The 26173-nt window shown below is 34.5% G+C and overlaps 1 protein-coding gene across 1 annotated transcript; it reads right to left on the reverse strand.

Moving 5' to 3' along the window:
* Nucleotides 1-239: 239 nt before the first annotated feature.
* On the reverse strand, nucleotides 240-25498 carry LOC149812301 (magnesium transporter MRS2-4-like). Its single transcript, XM_089992773.1, has 4 exons — nucleotides 25016-25498; nucleotides 23925-24364; nucleotides 9419-9703; nucleotides 240-755 (listed from the first exon to the last, which is right to left on the reverse strand). The coding sequence occupies exons 1-4, from the start codon at nucleotides 25305-25307 to the stop codon at nucleotides 477-479; spliced, it is 1296 nt and encodes a 431-aa protein (XP_089848899.1). The 5' UTR covers nucleotides 25308-25498; the 3' UTR covers nucleotides 240-476.
* Nucleotides 25499-26173: the final 675 nt, after the last annotated feature.

The following is a 26173-nucleotide window of genomic DNA, read 5'->3' on the forward strand; positions in this document are numbered from 1 at the left end:
ATTCCATCTACGCCAACCCTCCACATTTGCTAAAATTTGGAAAAATGCAATATACATTTCAGTTCAAATGTTTCATCTGTTTGCTGTATATGTTGGTTCCTCCATGAGGGACAAAAAGCAAATTTCAGATATGTATTATAACATAATTTGTATCGAAAAGTCAAAAATAGATGCTTACGCAGAATCCAAAACTGAGATTGGCACTCACACAGATTTTCTATGGCTAAATAAGAATAGTATTAAGAATTAGTCATTGTATTGTAGATAGAATTTGCAAGCACCACATCCATATATTCTGCAGTACATCATTCAGGCTGCAAGCTTGCCCTCTGCCAAAATATGTCTTCAGTTTAAGCCTTAAATTTCTGTACTTACAGGCATCATTAACCGGTTTGTTTTGCTTGTCACACTTGCTGATGTACAGTCATGAAAAAAATATGGTAACAGCCAAATGCCATTATCGGAAAACAATTTAGTTATACACCAATCAACCTTTTCCATCTGCCATACCCAAGGATGAGAAAGAAAATAAATACACATGCAGCTGAGGTCCATCCAACAAAGGGGACAAAAAGGCCTTCTATATTGTACAATGTGCATGGAATATTCATCCCCAATAACCCACTTATGAGAGTCTCAATTGATATAGCGAAGGACGCTATGGTTAATATTATCTGTAGCTGAATGAGTTCGTTTCGCTGATTGTCAAGTTGAATGTTGACATAGTCTTCTGTGTCATCTATGTACTCACGGACCTGTTAATAACAAAAATAATTATGAATTTGATAGAAAGAAGAATAAGGGAAAAAACAGATACACGTAAATGGAGAAGCCAAGCTTCTTGATCATGATATAAGGTGGGACAAAAATTGAGAATCAGTTAGGTGGCTAGAAGTTACCCAGACGAAAGGCAGGCAATGAATTTCCTAGAGAATTTATCTTTGCATCACATAAAGCACTATGAAGACCAGACCAGAAACCATAAAACAAAGTATGAGAACTGCATATGTGAAGTTTGTGAACATCAAACGAAAGGCATTCATATCACAGCTTTCCTAAATTCATGTAGGAAAAGATACTGTAATGTGAAAAATAACAAAGCAGAAACTTCACAGAATTGTGCAGTGAAAAAAAATAAACGATCATATGCAATTTTAAAATACAGAACTTCAAATGCAAATTCAATGTTCAATAGTATCAACTGATATAAGAATTATGCAGGGAGTAAGAAGAACGCCAGATTTAGCAAAGCGAGACTCCTACCATTAGTCTCTATCAACCCATATGTAAGGTTTTTTTTTTATAGGCACCCCATAAGTAAAGTTGTTAAGCTAGCGCTCTCAATGCTGCTCCCATATTCACTCCTAATACCATAATAAGAACAGATGCCTAATTGAAAAATAGCTATAAACAATTGCTTATCAAACCTGTTTTTCATGAAATTAGCAATGGGAAACTGTTGCCTACCAAAAAGCGGTTAAAGATAAAAAATGGACAAATGCTATCAATGAGGAGATTGAGATTATGCACTTCAATTTCACATGGTCAGTTGTTCTAAGGCTGCAAAATAAAAACACTATTTGAAGCAAATGGACTGGACAAAGATAAGCATGAGTCAAATGGCACTGAAAAGATACAAAGTCAGCTAAGGGTTTCAATCAACAGCACGACATGGATTATCAAGAGACATTCAGTCTTATAGTACAGATTGTCACTATACGTGCAGTTCTTACAACTAGCACTATCATTCGATGGGCCCCTGTCATCTTGATATGAAAAATGCCTTCCTACATAGGAAATTGGAAAAAAAAAATTGCACATGGAATAGCACATCAGGGCTTTAACAGGATGATCTAAGAAAGTAGATATGCAAATTAAATAGATGTATACATAGCTTGAACCAGGCAGCACACACATGGTTCCAAAGCTTTCACAATGCCATATAGGGCAAAAAAATTACAAGGTCTGTTTTTTTTTTAGGAACAAGCTCTGTTTCAAACAGCTCTCTTTTCACATATCATGGAGTTAAGGCACTATCATTATTTTATTATACTAGGGATCTTGTCTCATTCACATGGAAAGGTCATAAATTAGTAATTTATAAATAGGTGTATATGTTGAAATTCAAGCCCGATGGATCTATAGAGAGGTGCAAGGCCAGATTGATGGCAAAAGGTTACACTCAAACTTATAGCATATAGTACCAAAAAACATTTATCTGTTGGCAAAACTAAATTTTGTTCATGTTATACTTGCATTGGCAGCTCACAAGTCATGGCAATTGAATCAACTTGATGTGAAAAACTCCTTCATGCATGGAGACTTTTAAGAAGAAAGATACATGGATCCCCTCCCAAGTCTATGCAAGGCAAAAGGGTGTGTGGTGCACAAACTTAAGAAGGCAATTTATATGCTCAAACAATTCCATGAGCTTAGTTAAAAAGGTTTAGTAGAGCCATCATAGGTTGTAGGTGAGTATACAAGATAAAAAACAAGAGTGATGAGACCCTTAAGAGATATAAAGCTAGGCTAGTTGTCAAAGGATATTCGCAAGAATATGACATAGATTATGAGAAAAACTTTGCACTTATTACCCGCATGACCACGGTTAGAACCCTTATTGCAGTTGCTTCAATAAAAAATTGATTTATATATCAAATGGATGTTAAAAATGTATTTTTAAATGAAAATCTTATAGAAGAAGTTTGCATTGAGGCACCCTCGGTATGGGCATTCCTCAAGGGAATGATCTTCACCTACAAAAGGCATTATATGGGTTCAAACAAGCACCCAAAGTTTGGCATGATAGATTTGCAAAGTTATGCTTAATATTGGCTTTAGATCCTGTTTGACTGACACCGCTTTTTTTGTTAAAGATTCTGATGCAAGTACTGTCATTTTGCTCCTCTATGTTGATAATATGATAATCACTCAAGGCGACAAACAGAGAGTTCAAAATATTAAAAAGATTCTTAAAACTAATTTTGAAATGATTGACTCAGGTTTTTTACAATACTTTCTAGGTATAGGGCCACTTATTCCCCTAGAGGGTATTTATTATCTCAATCTAAATTTGATTATGATATTGTTCTCAAGTCCGAAATCACGGATGACAAGAAGGTTGACACTCCAGAAGTGACAAATGTCAAGATGAAAATTGATGATGGAGAGCCTCTGGATGACCCAACCCCTTATCGACAACTTATTGGGGCTCTTTCTTACTTGTCAATTACTAGACCTGATATAGCACACATTGTATACACAACTAGTCAGTTTCAGCATGCTCTCACATCTGTCCACATGGGAGTTGTTTTCCGTATTATTAGATATATTAAGAATTCTATCTCTATAGGCATTTTTATGTCTTTTTCATCTGCATTGGATTTACTTGCATATACTGATGCGGATTTCTGTGTTTTCTTAGGTGAATGGTTAATCAGAGGTGCAAAATGATACAGAAGGTCTCTCTTTCCTCAACTGAAGTTGAGTACCAAGCTATTGCCACAACCACAATTGAGGTGGTTTGGCTAAGAAGATTGTTGAATCCAAATTTTAAGAGCTTCAAAGATGTGTTCGGACAATAAGAATGTTATTTACATTGCCAACAACCATACTTTTCACGAAAGAACAAAGCATATCGAGACAGATTGCCACTACGTGTGAGAGAAATATCTTCAAGGGATTATTGATATGCCTTATATCACGTCAAAGTATCAATTGGCAGATTTCTTTACCAAACCTCTCTCTACTCCTAGGTTTCACTTCCTTCTAGGCAAACTTTTGGTCATTCTACCGTAAGTTTGAGGGGGAGTGTTAAATTGTATATATATAAATATGTATATATACACAATATAATATATGCATATTGTTAGAAAGTGACTTGGAATACATTGGGTTCAATAATGAACCCATACTTATGCACGTGGAGTGCAAATATACCCATTAAAGGGAAACAACATAAGCACATAATGTGCTAACACATAAAACCCATAAAAAGGGAAAAATATGACATAAAGTCATAAGTTGCATATCATTGAAGAATAATGGAGAAGGGGTAAAAACCCCATTACAATGGAGCATAAGCTCCCTCAAGAATACGAAATACAAAGGGGAAATCCCCTATTTATAAGCATGAAAAGGGACCACCTTGGGGGCTCCCAAAGGGGACGTTGGAGAGCCCCCAACGGTCACATTTGTGACCGTTGGGGGCTCCCAACGTCACTTTTGGGAGGCCCCCAATGTGGTACGAAATCCAAAAATATAAAAAACAAAAATTACAATGCATATTCCAATTGGAATATGCGTAAAATGCTAATTTACAAGAATACCCTTGAGGGTATTTTAGGAAGATAAAATATATATTTATATATATATATAAATAGAGATATGTATACATATATATATATATATGTATACGTATCTTTATATATATATATATAAATATATATATGTACATTTAAGGATCAACATATTTTAACACCCCCCCTCAATCTTTGCGGGGAAACGAAAAGATTGAACAAAGGGCAAGACTCCAAGAGGCTCCGGCAAGGATGCAATGGAACTTGAAAAGGCCTTCCTCCTATTGTCTTCAAATTTCCCGAACTATCCAGGGTACTTCTCTTTGTCCTATCTCCAAGATCCTGTGAAATAACAACAAAGAAACAAGTAAAACAAATCTTTGTACTTTTATTCAAATGGAACATTTCTAAATAGCACAGGTTAGAAGAGATGCAAATTATGCAAAAATGACACCAAAGTTTCAAAATCATATATCATGTTTAAAACAAAATGAGCGAAAGCAAATTATGCAGAAATAAATTGCAAGAATGCATAATGCATTCATAAGGTCCAACGTTGGACAAATATAACCCCATAATGGGGAATAACAAAATGGTCCACTAAAGGACACCCCAATAAGCCTACGAAGAGGCATGATATACATAAACATTATTGAATGAGAGCCCGAAAAGGCCATAAAGAGCATATGCATATACTTATCATGAAATGAATTAATACTCAAAGAACTCATTAATGAACATGCTTCAAACATGTAATGAAGTGCCAAACAAGAGAAACAAAGTCTCCAAGCATACTTTAGGCAAAATAAACCCAAGAGTTCACAAGCATACTTGGTTTTAAAATCATTTATGAAAGACATACTTAATACACATTTTGCATATAAGGGTGGCAAAAACCATAAGCACTTAATATATAGATTAAATGCTAAGAAATCAACTTGATATGCATATCAAAAATATGATTTGCTTGAAAAACACAAGTCGTGAATGAAATTTTGCAAATTTCAACAATAGTTTATCCATTACAAACATCTTCCTCATTAGTCCTCCAAAACCCATAAATCAAGTGTATAAGCTACTAGATTGAGAATATAAAGCCATTAAAGGCCAAAGACACACACAAAGGTGTGTAAAAGAACCTCTTGTCTACATATAATAATACTTGAAATAAGTGCATCTACGACAAGAACAAGAGAATACATGCCAACATGGACAAAAAAGTATCTCTTGTCTACGTAAAAAATACACTTAAAACCAAGTATGTTCAGCTACTAGAACAAGAGTAATAAGCCAACCATGGGCTTAAAACATAATACATCTCTTGTCTACATATGATAGCACTTGAAATGAGTGAAATAAGCCAACCATGGGCATACATCTTAAGCGACTAGAACAAGGACACAAACGCCAACATAGGCTAAAAATCACACACCATGGTGTGAATCAACGTGCCTTGTCTACATATAAAAACACTCAAGACAAGTGTGTTCAGCTACTAGACCAAGAGAGCAAAAGCCAACAAAGGGCTAAAAACACACGAAGGTGTAATAAAATTCTTGTCTACATATGATGACACTTAGATAATGGGCATAAAAGGAAAAGACTTTTGAGGCAATAAACTTGTAATGAAAATAAACCTCGAATAAAACAATACTCCTTTTAAAATGAATTCTCATAACAATAACATGCATGTAAAAAATATCTTCAACAAGATACTATAATCGATAAAATAAAATTCTTGAGAACATACAAATGTGTGAACATACACACACCAAGAACACTTAGAATACTTGTGCAAAATCACAAGAACACAAAATCATAAATGTGCAAATGCACTCATAAGATTCATAAATAAGAAAAGGTTGGGCAATAATCCCAAAACCCTTGATTTTTAATATACCTTAAAACATTTAAGGTTTTAAAACACCATATGTCCATCACATTTACATAGAAGCATCCATAATATCAATGGCCACAAGAGAAAAAATGAGTGATACACTCATAATTAGAGATCATACAACAAATCATTTTAGAGTCCTAAGGTGCCCATAACTCACCTCAACAACCATCTATAATATGGAAGGTGGACAAACTAAAATGATATAACACGAGGTGCCCATAACTCACCTCAACAAACATCTCTAATATAACAATAATAAGGCCAAATAAAAGATACATTAAATAACATGTGATGGACAAATATAAATGCCACAAAAAGGCAATAAACACTTAAGGAATCATTTTTCAAAGAAAAAGAGAACCGATTAAAAAATTGAATCAAAAGGTCCAATAATCAATAATGTGCTTTATAACAACAATTATGCATAAACACAAATTATGCTTAATCTTCAAACAAGTCATTTATACCAAAAAGGACTTATTAAGCAATAAACACAACAACATAAAGAATTCATCAAGACAATCAAGCTTTTAATCAAAGAAATCATAAGAACCGTAATGGTTCACAAAGAAGGCTTTAACACAATACTCAAGGAATGAATATTTAAAACACTTGAAAATTTATAAATTTGGGATTAAATCCCATACAACAATTTTTAAAAAACCTTTGATTGTGATGAGATATGCGGAAACATTCAAAGTGCTAAAAGCACTTACAATGATTTAAAAAGGACTCAATATCTAAATTCATTATATTTTTCACAAAAATAAATGTGCATAAAGGCTCCATAATGCAAAAATGTCTACGAAGAGACAATACACATGTGAGCACAAAAGGCTTTATAAAAGATGTGCACGAAGGCACTCATACAATACTTGAACAAATACACACCAAGGTGTAAACAAACATGCACTAAGGCATGTATTTCATAAAAAAGAGGGAATGCATACAAGCGTAAATATTTGAGAAACAAATGTGCACAAAACACAAAAATACACAAAAGTGAGCAAGTATGCACTTTATAAAAAGAGCAATGCTTGAAATTCTCAAACTTTAACAATTGCAATTGAGGACAAAGAAAACCATATTATGGCCAATGTAGGCATTTTAAAAGATATTATTAAGAGGTTTCGAAACCTTATGAAAAATACAAACCAACAAGTTTATAAAAATGAAATCATTTATACCAAAAGGATGCAAAAGATGAACTATGCACTCTATGTAGTGTGAGAAATTCCTTTAAAAAAAATCTTTCCTAATGGTTTATCATAAACAATTTTTCAAAAAAGAAACATTGAAAAACTTTTAGGAGTTCTTATAAGTTATCATTAACAAGAACTACTTTAGGATTCAACAAAGATTTTTAGATGTGAGAGATTTTCATATAAGGATTATATCAAATTTTTCAAAAAATGCACTAAAATTCATAATCAAAAGAGGAACTCAAATCAAATTAGGGTTCATATGAGAGTAAAGAAATTTTAAGCAAAGATCATTACTTTAGCAAGAAATCATATATATAATTTTAAAAATTAACTTATAGATCAATCATGAGATAGTTCGATAAACACAAATTATATATTTGAACAACAAACGAGTTCACCAAATTTGAGGGAGATAATTTTAAAATATACGAGCACACGAAATGTGAAAAGACATAATTCAACTATCATAACCATTAAACGAACAAACTATATGCAAGAAACATATTTTCAAATGCATAATACTTTAAGAAAAGGGATACATACCGAATAACTTCAAAGCAAAAAGGAAGAGCAATGAATACTTCACAATTTCTTGAGCGACACGCTTTCTGTTGCACCAAAGGACAACCCCATCGTGACCTCGCTCTGATACCATGTTAGAAAATGACTTGGAATACATTGGGTTCAATAATGAACCCATACTTATGCACGTGGAGTGCAAATATACCCATTAAAGGGAAACAACATAAGCACATAATGTGCTAACACATAAAACCCATAAAAAGGGAAAAATATGACATAAAGTCATAAGTTGCATATCATTGAAGAATAATGGAGAAGGGGTAAAAACCCCATTACAATGGAGCATAAGCTCCCTTAAGAATACCAAATACAAAGAGGAAATCCCCTATTTATAAGCATGAAAAGGGACCACCTTGGGGGCTCCCAAAGGGGACGTTGGAGAGCCCCCAACGGTCACATTTGTGACCGTTGGGGGCTCCCAACGTCACTTTTGGGAGGCCCCCAATGTGGTACGAAATCCAAAAATATAAAAAAACAAAAAATAAAAATAAAACAAAAATTACAATGCATATTCCAATTGGAATATGCGTAAAATGCTAATTTACAAGAATACCCTTGAGGGTATTTTACGAAGATAAAATATATATTTATATATATATATAAATAGAGATATGTATACATATATATATATGTATACGTATCTTTATATATATATATATAAATATATATATGTACATTTAAGGATCAACATATTTTAACACATATATGTGTATATATATATATGTATATGTATTTATGCACATATATATAAATATATATTTATATTTCTTTTTTTTCCTTTTATTTGGCTTAGTCAACCTAGGTTGACTAGGACCCAACGGCTAGAAATCTAGCTATTGGGAGGTCCTTCCCTCTCTTTCCTTTGTCTCTCTCTCACTCTCTTAACCCTCTCTTCTCTCCCTCTTGTGTATATAAATAGAGGTCTTCCCCTCTTGTAAAGGTATGTTTTTTGCATACTTATGATGTTCAATAAAATATTCTTTTATATTGTGAGCCCTTTTGTGTGTACCCCTTTGGGGGCTTTGTAAGTGTGTTTCTTAAAGAACACGTGTGTGTTGTTCACTTGATATTGGTGGACACTTTGGTTCGTGATTGAAGACTATTTGGTTTTTTACACAGTTGTAGTCTTCTTTGATGAAAGCATATGAACAAAGTTTACATTGTACATGCAACTACAAAAAAACATAACTATGAACAAGTTTACTAGGAATATCTAGGCACAAAGACAGCAACATGACTTAATCTCAATGATTAGCTATATCATGAAGAGATGATGGCAGTTCAAAAAATTCCCTAGGATTTAGTAGCACTCTCGATGATTAGATATATCATGAAGAGAGGATGGTAGTTTAAATATTTTCCTACTATTTTAGTAGTAATCTACAAAAGAACTCATAAGTTAAATTCCCTAAAGCAAGGGGATAGAAACTCACGGACAATATTTTGTTACGTGTTCCATCAAGCTGCATGAAATAAGCTTCAAGCAACATTTCAAGATCTTCCACATCATCATTATCAGAATGAACACTAGCAATAAAGCTTCCATTATACTGGCGGCTTGAAACTACACGAGGCAAATGAGATGAGATGGTAAGGCTATTTGATCTTTCTGCTAGTACAGATGCTTCCAATTGTTGATTCTGTTCATGCCTCCTTGTCAAGTACAAATATGCCATGTCTTCATTGTCGTCAAGAAGATGTTCCAGCTCACCCCTAACCTGACAAAAGTATACACTTTCCACTCAAACTGAAAAAGGGTATGATGAACACATCGTACATGCATGTAAGTTTCAGAAATATGCTCATCTTGACGCAAAAACTAGACAAAAAAATTATAACAAAAAGTGCAGTGGGCACCAAAATAAGAATTTGAAGAGATTGACATAATATGTGCCTACATGAAAGACATAATGCGTCCGTGTACACACACAAGCACCACATTACAGTATACCGTAAATATAGTTTGTATTAAAAACACAAACAAAAATATGGACAAGGCAAAATCTTAGAAGAATTTGAACAAAACTTGGTTTATGACAATCTCAGAATTCTCAAATAGTATAAGAATAAAAGCTGGAAAGATTGTTTATTATTAAAAAATTCTTGAAATCATGAGAAATTGAAAATAGTGGCATTTTTGAACTATGATCACAACATTTTATGTTTGCAGGTTTCCTAATAGAATTTTAAAAAAGGGCTTTTTTGAGATCAACATTACATAGGTGCTTCACAAACCCATGTTGACACCAGTACTTATGAATTCTGGTGCTACATGCACTTATATATATATATATATATGTGTGTGTGTGTGTGTGTGTGTGTGTGTGTGTGTGTGTGTGTGTGTGTGTGTGTGTGTGTGCAGAAATTATTCGTGTATATGGCTGGAGAAAAGAGATTCATATGAAAGAAGTAAATGATATTCTGCTTGAGATTCCAAAGATAAATGGCACAAAATAAAAAATGGTCTGTCCAACACAAACTGTTGGGAATTCATGCTCTCATCTTCCATGGTAAAATCAAGTGCACCACAGCTTCTTAAACAGTGAGGTCCTATCTATACACCAGACCCAACCTACTCTTAGTCTTAGTTGAGATCATTTTCATAGATTGATTGCATAGTATCTCAACATAAGACTTAAAGTCCTCGAAATCCTTCTTTCACATTGTAATCACATGATCCAAATCCTGTTTTTTACTAACAAAGCATGTAGATCACACCTGTAATGCTTTTTTGATCATCCAATTATTTGGTTGGAGTAGGGTGGGTGCCCACAAACGTACACCTACACACACATATAATGTAAAAAGTGATTGGTGTAATATTCTGCATTTTACCCTTTTGTGGCACTTTCATCTCCAATAATCTAGAGTTATTGCTAAGATTTGCATATGTAGCCACATGTTGGCATCCAATAAACTAGAACCATAGTCACCTATATCATTCAAGGTAATTTCTCGCCACGGTTTTTCTCGAAGAGATTTCAAAAAGCTGGCTTTTCTCAAGAAAATCTCAACAGTTTTAAAACTAAAAATATAAAAAAATAAGAAAGATGAAAAATAATAGGTTTTGTATCAATTTTCTTGCAAAAATATAAGGAAATAAGTTTGGAATGTATTTAAAATACAAAAAAGCTACAAAGAGTGGCTTAAAATATATAAAATAAGGATTTTTTCAAAAACATCTCGAAAATATCATGATAAAATCACGATATTTTCATATCTGGTGATATTTTGAAAATATCATGATATTTTGCCGATATTATTGGCTTACCAGATTTTTCAGATATTTTCAAAATATCGACGACATTGGCAACACTAGATAGAACCATCCATGCAACTAAGTGTCATGAAACAGCGGAAACCAAGATAGTCCAATCCGAAATCCAAATGCCAAACCAAAAAGCATTTGGATACAAACAAGACACATTAAAACAAATACAATACAAATATTGTGAATGAATGATTTCGATAATAATGAGCATTAAAAATACAAAAATACAAAAATAAAAAAACATAAAGACCTCACAACAAAATACACTCAAACACTCAAAAACCTAAAAGCTACCCATCACTCTCACGCTTTACAAAGCACACACCCACCAATATTTATAAGAGAGGAAGAGAGAGTAAAGAAAGAAGAGGGAGGGCTCTCTAGCCGTTGGACTAGCTCCCAACAACTAGTCAAAGTCAACTTTAGTTGACTAAAATAAAAATATATATTTTATAAATATATTATATATACATACATATAATATATTTTATATATATAATAATTATATTATAAATATTAATATATATACATATACATATATATTATATATACAAAGAATATATATAAAAGACACATTTATCTTAACACCCCCTCAAACTTACGGTGACTCACCGTAAGTTTGCAAATACAAAAGACATGTCTTTAAATGTATTCATAGTCTTCATCAAGTTTCTTCATTAGTTGCTTCCATTTGAAAGGTGTACAGTATCTTCAATATTTCCGTCAATCATTTCCTCTAAAGGATCTTCAATACCATCATTTCTTTGGGAACTTGTAAATAGAGCTAGCCAAGTATCCCAACTATACAAAAGGACATATATATCACAAAAACCAAAAAAGATTTTAAAAATATTATTTGTTTCAAATATACTGCTATATATTATGGAGAGAGGATGGCCAAATGCACCAAAAGTACAATATATATATATATATATATAGAAAATATCCAAAAAGACGAGTGTTAAGACAAAGTTTTTAATAATAATTTTAAACACAAAATTTAATCATAATAAAAAAGTTTAAAAACAATTTTGAAAAATAAAAACCATATATATTTAACATGTAGTCATATTTAACCAATAAATATTAACGTTTAAATATCACGACCAAGATCAAAAGAAAACAATTAAACAAGACAACTCACGAAGGAGTTAAATCCACACACAAAAAATAAAATATTCATAAAAAGGTTTTTTTTAAATAGCGATTTTCATACGATTGCACAACGGAAACAATGAGGAAATTCAAAATCCCACATACAACAAATCAAGAGAAATGATACTTTACAACAATGGCAAACATGGATCAACAACTATATCAAATTGCAAATAAGCAAACAACATAGATACAAAAGGTGAAACTTTAATGTCTCAAAGAGATGCAAAGGCTCAAACTGATCATAACATTTCAAATTTTAATAATAGTAACAATATCTATAAATACATTCAAAATATATCAACCCATGCAACCAAGGCATATTATGATGTATAAGCATGCTAATGGACCATGTATTGATTTAAATAGAAGAACAATGAAAATGCCTTCAAGGGCAATAAGAGAGTAATATGTAAAGGCCACTTATGAGCCAAGCACTCATACACAAGAAACAAATTCACAAGAGAGAATATATATATTTCACAATAATCAGTTTAGAAAAAGCACGAAGATTTTTTTTTAAAAAATCCCACATATAACAAAGTTTAATATCATAAAATGAGAAATGATATTTGCAAATCCCAACAATAGTTTGGTCACTATAAATAATTATCTCATTAGACCTCCAACGTAAAACCTCAAAATTCAAGTGTATCAACACATAGAACAAGAGATCAAACATAAATGTCAGCCATTACCAAACCGATGACTATGCGCCAATAAACCGGTAATCAAAACTGACAACACCAACTACAACCACAAGAGGTGCACATGACTCACCTCACAAATGATTGTAAAACTGCAAAAAATAATATCAGCTACAACGGGTGCACATAACTCACCACAACCATGGTACGGGTGCACATAACTCACCACAACCATGGTTGTAAAACTGATAAACAAGAAATCTCTTATCCAACAAAAAAGGTCACTCAAATGAGAGGTATGGGTGGAGAAACAAGCGAGGTAACAAGAACTTGTAACAAACCAATGTCACCAAGAAAACAAGATTTGAAATCAAGATAATGAATTTTATAAACTTTCAATAATATATAGTAATCCATCATGGTTTCAATGAAGAATATAGCCATCACAGATAAGCATAAATACAAACATCAACAATATAACAATGGCCAGATAAACAAATGAGTGATACAACACACTTGTAGAACTACAAGCGGACAATCTAAACTGACAAAACTGAGGTGCACACAACTCACCCCAACAAACATCTATGGTTCCACAAAAGCAATTGAGTGAACCAACTCATGAATCTAGAGACCAATCAACTATCAGTCAGACCCAAGACAAGTATCAACACGACACTCACAAACTTGATAGTCTAGATTGATAAGATGACTTAAGGTGCACACATAACTCACCTCACCTCAACGGCTAACTCTAACCCATCAACAAGACCAAAAAGAATATGATGCATCAAATAAAATTCTATGATGGACAAAAACTAAAGTCATAGGAAGGCGATAAAAGCTTACGAAAATCAAATTTTAAATAACTGAGTTCATTTATAAGAACCGATTTGAAAAACAAAGTTTCAAATCAAAACTAATAAAGGTAGATGGAATATAGTGTAATCATATGCAAACAATATGTCAATTGATAATTTTTCATAAACTTTGTGTAAGCAAAGGCAATCAAGATTACATCTATAACAATGAAGAATAAGCATGGCCAATATAAGCAAGCTATAGAGAGAGATAGCTCAATCTAGATTATAAGTCTACTATGAGACAACAATGGCATATAACATTAAAGGGACCAAAACATATATAGAGATTCCTAAAGAAACATATAGAAAACCAAGAGCATACACAAGTACAACTAATCATGGATACTCATAAAGAGATCAAAATTCAAGTATATGCAATAATCTAATAACTTTAAAGCCACACATCCTATACAAAAGCTACGAAGGATCACATAAGATATGGATAGGAACATATTTAAGCATATATGCAAATGATAGATCAATCCACTGCAAGAATCAAGATATAAATGAGAGGTAACATATGATACAAGGCATAACTATCCAGCAAGGGATGATCACAAAGGCCACTAACGGCATACACCAAAGAGGGCAAAAATTAATATTTTATAAATGAAAAGTATGTAAGAAGCATGGTAAACATATAATCATAGTATTTAGAATCCTTAAGAAACTACATATTCACTTAAAACATAATTTTTAATATATTGTAGGAACATGCACAAATAATCATAAAGATACTAACATACCCAAAATAACTTTGAATTATCATGATTACGCAAGAGCCAATAAAACAATAACTCATTTAAAAAGAAATTTTAAAAAACTATAATTTCAATTAGTTTGAAAACACGTCCGATTTTTCAACACAAAATACCAAAAAAATAAATTTTGTGAAAATTTACCATAGATACTTCTCCAGTCAAGAAATACATACCGGAATATGAGAGCCTCGAGTCCAAGCTATATATTAATTCAAAATTTTCTTTTGAATCACAAACTCGAACAAAATACCAAGATCAAGATAACCTGGCTCTAATACCACATCACGAAATGACACGGAAACCAAGATACTCCAAACCGAAATCTAAAAGCCAAACCAAAAAGCACTTGGATACAAACAAGACACATTAAAACAACCAATGATTTCATTAATAATGAACATTAAAAATACAAAAGGAAAAATACATAAAGACCTCACTACAAAATACACTCAAAAACCTAAAAACTACCCATCATTCTCACACTTTACAAAGCACACTGTTAGAAAGTGACTTGGAATACCTTGGGTTCAATAATGAACCCATACTTATGCACATAAAGTGCAAATATACCCATTAAAGGGAAACAACACACGCACATAATGTGCCAATACATAAAACCCATAAAAAGGGAAAAATATGACTTAAAGTTATAAGTTGCATATCATTGAAGAATAATGGAGAAGGGGTGAAAACCCCATTACAATGGAGCATAAGCTCCCTTAAGAATACCAAATACAAAGGGGAAATCCCCTATTTATAAGCATGAAAAGGGACCACCTTGGGGGCTCCCAAAGGGGACGTTGGAGAGCCCCCAACGGTCACATTTGTGACCGTTGGGGGCTCCCAACGTCACTTTTGGGAGGCCCCCAATGTGGTACGAAATCCAAAAATATAAAAAACAAAAAATAAAAATAAAACAAAAATTACAATGCATATTCCAATTGGAATATGCGTAAAATGCTAATTTACAAGAATACCCTTGAGGGTATTTTAGGAAGATAAAATATATATATTTATATATATATAAATAGAGATATGTATACATATATATATATGTATACGTATCTTTATATATATATATATATAAATATATATATGTACATTTAAGGATCAACATATTTTAACACCCCCCCTCAATCTTTGTGGGGAAACGAAAAGATTGAACAAAGGGCAAGACCCCAAGAGGCTCCGACAAGGATGCAATGGAACTTGAAAAGGCCTTCCTCCTATTGTCTTCAAATTTCCCGAACTATCCAGGGTACTTCTCTTTGTCCTATATCCAAGATCCTGTGAAATAACAACAAAGAAACAAGTAAAACAAATCTTTGTACTTTTATTCAAATGGAACATTTCTAACTAGCACAGGTTAGAAGAGATGCAAATTATGCAAAAATGACACCAAAGTTTCAAAATCATATATCATGTTTAAAACAAAATGAGCGGAAGCAAATTATGCAGAAATAAATTGCAAGAATGCATAATACATTCATAAGGTCCAACGTTGGACAAATATAACCCCATAATGGGGAATAACAAAATGGTCCACTAAGGGACACCACAATAAGCCTACGAAGAGACATGATATACATAAACATTATTGAATGAGGGCCCAAAAAGGCCATCAAGAGCATATGCATATACTTATGAAATGAATTAATACTCAAAGAACTCATTAATGAACATGCTTCAAACATGTAATAAAGTGCCAAACAAGAGAAACAAAGTCTCCAAGCATACTTTAGGCAAAATAAACCCAAGAGTTCACAAGGTTTTAAAATCATTTATGAAAGACATACTTAATACACATTTTTCATATAAGGGTGGCAAAAACCATAAGCACTTAATATATAGATTAAATGCTAAGAAATCAACTTGATATGCATATCAAAAATATGATTTGCTTGAAAAACACAAGTCATGAATGAAATTTTGCAAATTTCAACAATAGTTTATCCATTACAAACATCTTCCTCATTAGTCTTCCAAAACCCATAAATCAAGTGTATAAGCTACTAGATCAAGAATATAAAGCCATTAAAGGCCAAAGACACACACAAAGGTGTGTAAAAGAACCTCTTGTCTACATATAATAATACTTGAAATAAGTGCATCTACGACAAGAACAAGAGAATACATGCCAACATGGACTAAAAAGTATCTCTTGTCTACGTAAAAAATACACTTAAAACCAAGTATGTTCAGCTACTAGAACAAGAGTAATAAGCCAACCATGGGCTTAAAACATAATACATCTCTTGTCTACATATGATAGCACTTGAAATGAGTGAAATAAGCCAACCATGGGCATACTTCTAAGCGACTAGAACAAGGACACAAACGCCAACATAGGCTAAAAATCACACACCATGGTGTGAATCAACGTGCCTTGTCTACATATAACAACACTCAAGACAAGTGTGTTCAGCTACTAGACCAAGAGAGCAAAAGCCAACAAAGGGCTAAAAACACACGAAGGTGTAATAAAATTCTTGTCTACATATGATGACACTTAGATAATGGGCATACAAGGAAAAGACTTTTGAGGCAATAAACTTGTAATGAAAATAAACCTCGAATGAAACAATATTCCTTTTAAAACATTAATACTCATAACAATAACATTTTGGAATAAATGAATGTAAAAGTATCTTCAACAAGATGATAAAATAATATTCTTTAGAACAAATGTGTGAACATACACACACCAAGAACACTTGTGAAAAAATACAAGAACACATGTGCACAATAAGCACAACATTCGGAATCACAAATGTGCAAATGCACTCATAAGATTCATAAATAAAAGGTTGGGCTATAATCCCAAAACACCTTGATTTTGAATATACCTTAAAGCATTTAAGGTTTCAAACACCATATGTCCATCACATTTACATAGAAGTATCCATAATATCAATGGCCACAAGAGAAAAAATGAGTGACACACTCATAATTAGAGATCAAATAACAACTCATTTTAGAGTCCCAAGGTGCCCATAACTCACCTCAACAACCATCTATAATATGGAAGGTGGACAATCTAAAATGATACAACACGAGGTGCCCATAACTCACCTCGACAAACATCTCTAATATGACAATAATAAGGCCAAATAAATGATGCATTAAATAACATGTGATGGACAAATATAAATGTCACAAAAGGGCAATAAACACATAAGGAATCATTTTCCAAAAAGTTTTAACAAAGAGGACCGATTAACAAATTGAATCAAAGGTCCAATATAATCCATCAAAAACAATTTTGCATAAACACGAATTATGCCTAATCTTTAAAAGAAGTCTTGTATCAAAAAGACCACAACATAAAGAATTCATCAAGACAATCAAGCTTTTAATCAAAGAAATCATAAGAATCGTAATGGTTCACAAAGAAGGCTTTAACACAATACTCAAGGAAAAAGTACTTGAAAATTTATAGATTTGGGATTAAATCCCATACAACAAGTTTTAAATATTCTTTGATTGAGATGAGATATGCGGAAACGTACAAAGTGCTATAAGCACTTCCAATGATTTAAAAAGGACTCAATATCTAAATTCATTATGTTTTTCACAATAAGAAATGTGCATAAAGGCTCCATAATGCAAAAATGTCTACGAAGAGACAATACACATGTAAGCACACAAGGCTTTATAAAAGATGTGCACGAAAGCACTCATACAATACTTGAACAAATACACACCAAGGTGTAAACAAACATGCACTAAGGCATGTATATCATAAAAAAGAGGGAATGCACACAAGCGCAAATATTTTGAGAAGCAAATGTGCACAAAATACAAAAATACACAAAAGTGAGCAAGTATGCACTTTATAAAAAGAGCAATGCTTGAAATTCTCAAGTTTTAATTATGTAATTACATGCTTGACAAGTGCAATTGAGGACAACTAAAACTATATTATGGCCAATGTAGGCATTTTTAAAGATATTATTAAGAGATTTCGAAACCTTATGAAAAATACAAACCAACAAGTTTATAAGGATGAAAAATGAAATCATTTATACCAAAAAAAGGATGCAATAGATGAACTATGCATTCTATGTGGGAAATTCCTTTTTAAAAACAATCTTTCCTAATGGTTTATCATAAATAATTTTTCAAAAAAGAAACATTGAAAAACTTTTTAGGAGTTCTTATAAGTTATCATTAACAAGAACTACTTAAGGATTCAACAAAGATTTTAGATGTGAGAGATTCTCATATAATGATTATATCAAATTTTTCGAAAATGCACTAAAATCCATAATCAAGAGAGGAACTCAAATCAAATTAGGGTTCATATGAGAGTTAAGAAATTTTAAGCAAAGATCATTATTTTAGCAAATGATCATATATAATTTTAAAAGTTAACTTATAGGTCAATCATGAAATACTTATTTAAGAACTATAAATCTCACATAATTGAAGGTAATTTTTAAAAACATAAATTACTATTATATGCTATGAGTAGTTCGATAAATAGACACGAATTTTATATTTGGACAACAAACGATTTCACCAAATTTAGAAAGAGATATTTTCAAAATATATGAGCACACGAAATGTGAAAAGAAATAATTCAACTATCATGACCATCAAACGAACAAACTATATGCAAGAAGCATACTTTCAAATGCATAATACTTTTTGAGAAAAGGGATACATACCGAATAACTTCAAAAACATAATACTTTAGGAAGAGCAATGAATACTTCACCATTTCTTGAGCAACACGCTTTCCGTTGCACCAAGAGACAACCCCATTGTGACCTTGCTCTGATACCATGTTAGAAAGTGACTTGGAATACCTTGGGTTCAATAATGAACCCATACTTATGCACATAAAGTGCAAATATACCCATTAAAGGGAAACAACACACGCACATAATGTGCCAATACATAAAACCCATAAAAAGGGAAAAATATGACTTAAAGTCATAAGTTGCATATCATTGAAGAATAATGGAGAAGGGGTGAAAACCCCATTACAATGGAGCATAAGCTCCCTTAAGAATACCAAATACAAAGGGGAAATCCCCTATTTATAAGCATGAAAAGGGACCACCTTGGGGGCTCCCAAAGGGGACGTTGGAGAGCCCCCAACGGTCACATTTGTGACCGTTGGGGGCTCCCAACGTCACTTTTGGGAGGCCCCCAATGTGGTACGAAATCCAAAAATATAAAAAACAAAAAATAAAAATAAAACAAAAATTACAATGCATATTCCAATTGGAATATGCGTAAAATGCTAATTTACAAGAATACCCTTGAGGGTATTTTAGGAAGATAAAATATATATATTTATATATATATAAATAGAGATATGTATACATATATATATATATGTATACGTATCTTTATATATATATATGTACATTTAAGGATCAACATATTTTAACAGCACACACCCACCAATATTTATGAGAGGAAGAGAGAGTAAAGAAAGAAGAGAGAGGACTCTCTAGCCATTGGACTAGCTCTCAACGGCTAGTCAAAGTCAACTTTAGTTGATTAAAATAAAACAAAAATATATATTTTATAAATAAATTATATATACATATTTATATATACGTATATACATATATGGTTCATGTGGAAGACCCAAAATGAATTTCTTTTTTGGTTCATATCGCTGACCCCAATTGTTTTGGGATGAAGGCGTAGTTGTTGTTGTTGTTGTTGTTTGTATTTATATATACGTATATACATATAATATATTTTATATACAATAATTATGTTATACATATAAATATATATACATATACATATATATTATATATACAAAGAATATATATAAAAGATACATTTATCTTAACACTAAGCACAAGCCCCCTTGTCCAATTGCATGAACAGCCATATCTTACACCAATCCACACGAAGGGCATACAATAAGTTTATGGTATATTGTAACGCACCCCCCATCGTGGGGGGTTACGGAAGGAGGGGGAAACGCCGCCCCTTCAGATTGTGGGAGAGGAAGAGGGGTAACCCCATTTAATTCGGGAGGAGGGAGAAACGACACCCCATGGCTATAAAAGCCATGGGGGGCCTCCTCCCCTTTCCCAACTCAAGCACCAAAGGAGCAGAGAGGGAGTGAGAAGGGAGAAGCGAGAGAGGACCCACCGCCGATCACCGACAGGTAAGTCCCCTCTTCCTCTCATTGTTTTTAATACAGAGGTCGTCGGGAACCTCACGATTGCCGGCAAGTTGCAGCAAAACAAGGTCAAGGAAAACCTTGTCCCTGCATTGCAGTTGAAGGAGGCAACAGAAGGGTTTTCCCTCTGTTATTACCACCCGCTGGTGACGAAAACAGGAAAGGAGGACCGACTGCTGCGAGGAGGCAGGAGGTCCGGTTGTTGCCCTCATCGTTGAAAGCACCGAAAAAAAAAACAAAAGAAGGGACGCAAGCGATCAACGATCGCCAGCAGCACCATCCCATATGCAGAAACTGCAACAATTCGGCAACAATGGTGTTGCCCGAACTGTTGTAGAAAAGTGCAGGGCAGACTCGGTCTGCGTTTCCTGCAAGCCGAGTCGGCCACACTGCTCGGTTTGTGCATGACTTGGACCGAGCCAAGTCAGCGCAAACCGAGCCATGAGTGCTTTGACAGACCGACTCAGTCTTAATGGACCGAGTCGGGTCTGTATACCGTGATAGACGGACTCGGTCTGTTAGAACCGGTTCAGGTCTTGTTGGCCACAGCAGACCGACTCAGTCTAGACAGACCGAGTCGGGATTTATTTTCTTGATAACTCGATATGGACAGACCGAGCCCTAATGATACTAAGGGTAGACCAACGCGGTCTAGACCAAGTCGGGCCTCGATATTGGTCAAATCGAAATATGATTTTTGGTATATATATATATATATATATATATATATATATATATATATATATATGTGTGTGTGTATATATATAAATGTGGGTCCCCATGAGTGGGCAAGTGCAGTGGAAAAAATCGAGATAGTAAAGAGTCTAATTTTTCTAATACGCACAAGTTCCAACTTGCAAAATGCAAATTGGACTGCGGATACCCAAATGGATCCGAAAATAAGTGGAGTTAGTCAAAATCCACGAATGCCCAGCACGGATGCTATGCTTATGCCAAACCATCACAAATAGGTTTGGATCAGGCATATCAGATTCAGGGTCTGAATCGGAATTTGGATGTAAATTTTAAGGTGATATAGCACCAATATGACAAAGATGTCGTTATGAATGGTTGAAAGAGTAAAAAGATCATTTTACCCTTGGTATGCCTACATAATAGACAAGGCATAATTTAGTACCCTGAAGTTGGATTCAGATGATTCTGGAGTCCTTGGATTCTACTGCTTGAGTAGAATTCATTAGTAGGGGATGTAAGGACAAACTCCGAAAGAATAGGGTCAAAGGTTGACAGTTAAGTCTAAGGGTATTTTGGTAATACAAGGTATTTATTGATTTCAGATCAAAGGTTGTACAAAACTAAAAATTTAGAATTTAAGCGTTTCAGGTAAGTGAACATTTGCAAATTCCTCCTTAGTTAATTAAAACGCATGCTAGCTAGTTTAGGCATTCTTCAATATGATTCTAATGCTTCAAGTATGCTAGTTTTGTTATTGTAAATAGGCACTATTTTGCATGCTTAAGAATCTATAAAATTCAAGTGTTATGCTTAAACCTGATCATGCATATTTTCTGAATGATGAAATAAATGTGGCATGACATGATTGCATTTATGAGATTGATGTGTTATGTGAAAATGAAGGTAGAGTTCCATAGTCCCAGGGTAGGTATTACCTTGAAAAATGTTACGCTTATGCATTGGGAGGGGCATTGTAAGTATCGTGAACTAATCTGTGGTGGATTGTCATCCTTAATAATTCTAACATGTAAACATATGTTAAAAAAATAGTTAGTGGATATACATTAATGATTGTATAACACACTGACTTCAAGATGTGAATATTGAGATAAAGTTGTGTATAGGATGACCACACAGAACATGATGGAGAGCTCTACTAGGAGGCATGGTCTGGGGCAATGTTGATGTGTGTACCTCGTGAGTAACTTGGAAATATCTCAGACGTTCTTAGATGACCCTTAGGGGTTAAAACGTTTCCCACTAGACATATGTAGGATATAACATGAACCACAAAACCTTGGAGCAGGTAAAGCTCCTTGTGTTACCTTGGGAGCATGTATAGCCACCCTAGCTCTTAGGATAACTACCGTTTGAGCTCCTTCGCTTCCGGCTTGCAACCGGCGAGCTGCTGCAGTACCTGTGTTCGTAGTCTGCGTCGGTTTGGACTACGTTGTTGTGAGTGATTTATATGTCTGGCCAACATCGTAGACTCTGCATTGTCTACATGGATTGCTACGCCCGAGGAGGCTATGTCCGGAATAGCCGATTAGAGTAGAAGATGTGTTCAAGAATGATAATAGAGATGCGGCAAAGAGGGTAAAACTCATAAATAACATGTGTGCTTAAGTAGCAAACTAAACTAAGACTAGGAGCTTAGAGCTCACTACAGTTACAACGGTCATGTCCATTTGTAAATGGAATCTTACTGGGTTGTAGACTCACCCCCTTATTTTGGTTGCAACTGTAGGTTCAGGGACTGTTGTCGTCACTCACAGGACTTAGTATGACTCTACCACATCAGCCACATCAAAGTATGGTTTGCCTCTACTTCTGATTATACATTTGGATGATTATTGAAAAAAAATGGATGTATGGACCTTTAATTATTAAAAGAAAAAAAAATTGGCATAGTTTGGAATCGTTTTTTAGATTATTGAGTAATTTCCCTCTGGGAACTAACGTTCACGAACACGGGCTCGAGAGGCCCCGGATCGGGTCGTTACATATATACACATACTTCATGGGAATAGCTCTTGAAAACTTTTATTAATTTTAGCAAAAAAGAATTAACCAATGGATGCATCCATATCTAGTAGAAAACTGCTTTCCTATTCAAATAAAAGGAATAAAAAGAACATAAAAGACATTGTGTCATACTTTTTATAAGCAGTAGAAAATAACAAGTTCCATAGATTTCATTTTAAGACAGCTAAATGATGATAAAATAATAACAGACAATCGCACTTGATTGGACTTATCAACGCTTTATATGGTAAGTGCATCCTAGGTGTTGCATTTATACCTCTGTAATGGATAAACAAAAATATGATGCAGATAACACAATATGGGACCACTAAAGAAGATGAAGAAAGAAAAAAGGAAAAATTACCTTTTGTACACGTGCAAGAAGACGCGTAAGATTGCTCTTCAAGCTTCGCACACTCTCAAGATTCTTAGTACTAACATTCCTAGCAAGTTCGTCAAGTACTGGGTAAGCTTCTCTCTCAAGATCGGCAACGTTAGAATCCAAATACGTACATACAACCTCCAGTGCAATCTCAAGTACCTGGAACTCAAAAGGAAGCTCAGACTGCAAACCTTCATCAGCCTCTGGAGTACACAGCCACTGCTCAGTGCCAGAAAAGGTCATTTCCTTTTCTTGCATGCTGATAAGGTGAGTTTCATTAGTACTTTTAAGAGAAAACTGCTGCCTAAGTCGATCCACAAAGGGAAGAACTTCATGACACAGTGGGTCCAGCAACAGTACTTCTTTGGCAGTCACTATGGCCTTTATGAATTCAAGGTTGACAACCATTGCTTTCTCTCTTGCTGCATATATATCAAAATAAGATAAAGGACAAAATTTAGTGTTTGTTTTGGATGTCCAGGATTCTAACCTTGAAACTACATTCTCAGAGATCCTGTGATTGGTTAAATCGATACATCTTGAATCTGCTTGCAAAAAAGATTTACTCCAAACAAATCCTTTTTAAAATTTTGCAGATAAGATGTGGACCGTAGGTTACAAATTAACAGTGAACCAACTCTCAGGAACCAGAAACGCAAATTTTAATTGCCTCCAGATTATTCTGGAACTAGCACAAGATCAAAATACGTAAGTATACAAGAGTAGAAAATGAAAATAATTTGACAGCATCTCCCATAATTGGTCCCAATTCTAGCCATATGCAAAAAGAAGAAAGAGAGAGGCCTTGTCCAGAATCTTCAAGTATCAAGAAGGTCCTTATTTCAGAAGTGACCCTAGAATTTTCAAAACTTCTTCATATCAATTTGCACTATTTCCTCTTTTAAGCAAATGATATTATGTTCAAACTTCAAAATCAAACAAAACTTTCCTCAAGTCATGTTCCAATCATGAAATCCTGCCAACCTCAGCTTACCACAGCACAATTCGATTTAACAAATCCATAATTTGCTCAAAATTCACCGTATGCAAAAGACCAAAGAGGAAGGGACTACCAAGAATGTTTGAAGAATGCGAGAAGACAGGGCCGAGGATCCTCAAATCCCTAGCCGGGATGGCCACACGCCTCAAGATCGCGCTCTTGTCACAGTCGACGAGCTCCGACTGCCCGGCGCGGTCAAACCTCATCCAGAGCCGGGCTCCCGTCTTCTTCTTTCCCTTCCCGCTCGACGAGGCGACGGCGTTGTTGCCTGGAGCCGGGAGGGGCTGCATCTCCGTCATTCCCGGGCCGATCTTCCGCCTGGAAGCAGAAGCAGACCGTCGCATGAACTTCGGCCGTTTCCCCATCCTCGCTGCACCTTCTCCACCTCTGCCCCGTCGGAATCGCAGTGGAGAGGCGGAGGAAGTGAACGAATTAGGGCATCGCAAGGCTCCCTGGAAAACGGAGACACCGTCCTCGGGACGATGGGAAGAGGCGGGCACTCAGGGGGGGTTATACGGTTTCCCATTTATATAGGGACGATGGGAAGAGGCGGGCACTGGGGGGGGCGTATACGGTTTCCATTTATATAGGGTCGTGGGATGAAGCACAATTTTTTAAAATTTACTGATGTGACCCTTCTTAACGACCGGGCGTTGATATTTTTTTCAGGACGAAAACGCTCTTAAGTTTTTTTCTAAAACACAGTGCCTTTTCGTTGTATGAGGTTTTATTCTAGAGGGCTAATTTCGGGATTCAAAATTTGGTACATGTAACAGTAAGTCCACCAGGGAGAAAGCAAGCACCGCCACCAGAATGGCACCGGCCCAGACTCGCACTCCGGTAAGGGTGATCGTGAGCCGGGGGAGTCGTTAGTGGCATTCAGCTGCACCGGTAGATCTCTCTCTCTCTCTCTGAAGACCACGGGGAAGAAAGCAAGTACCGCCACCGGTCACATTGGGGGTGCCAGTATGGCACCAGCACAGGCTCGCACTGCGATAGGGTGATCATGATATATATATATATATATATATATATATATATATATATATATATATATATATATATATATATATATATATATTAGCTCTCACATTCTAATGGTTAAAACAAAAACAAAAACCAATGAAAATCTTGGTTCACAGTTTAGTTCTCACATTCTAATGGCTATATATATTAGTAATGATAAGGTGCTCCCGGAGCACCTACTCTTTTATCTATGCTATTGGATTAA

This window comes from Nuphar pumila, chromosome 17, assembly GCF_984573655.1.
Source record: "Nuphar pumila chromosome 17, dmNupPumi1.hap1.1, whole genome shotgun sequence".
NCBI classification, from domain to species: domain Eukaryota; kingdom Viridiplantae; phylum Streptophyta; class Magnoliopsida; order Nymphaeales; family Nymphaeaceae; genus Nuphar; species Nuphar pumila.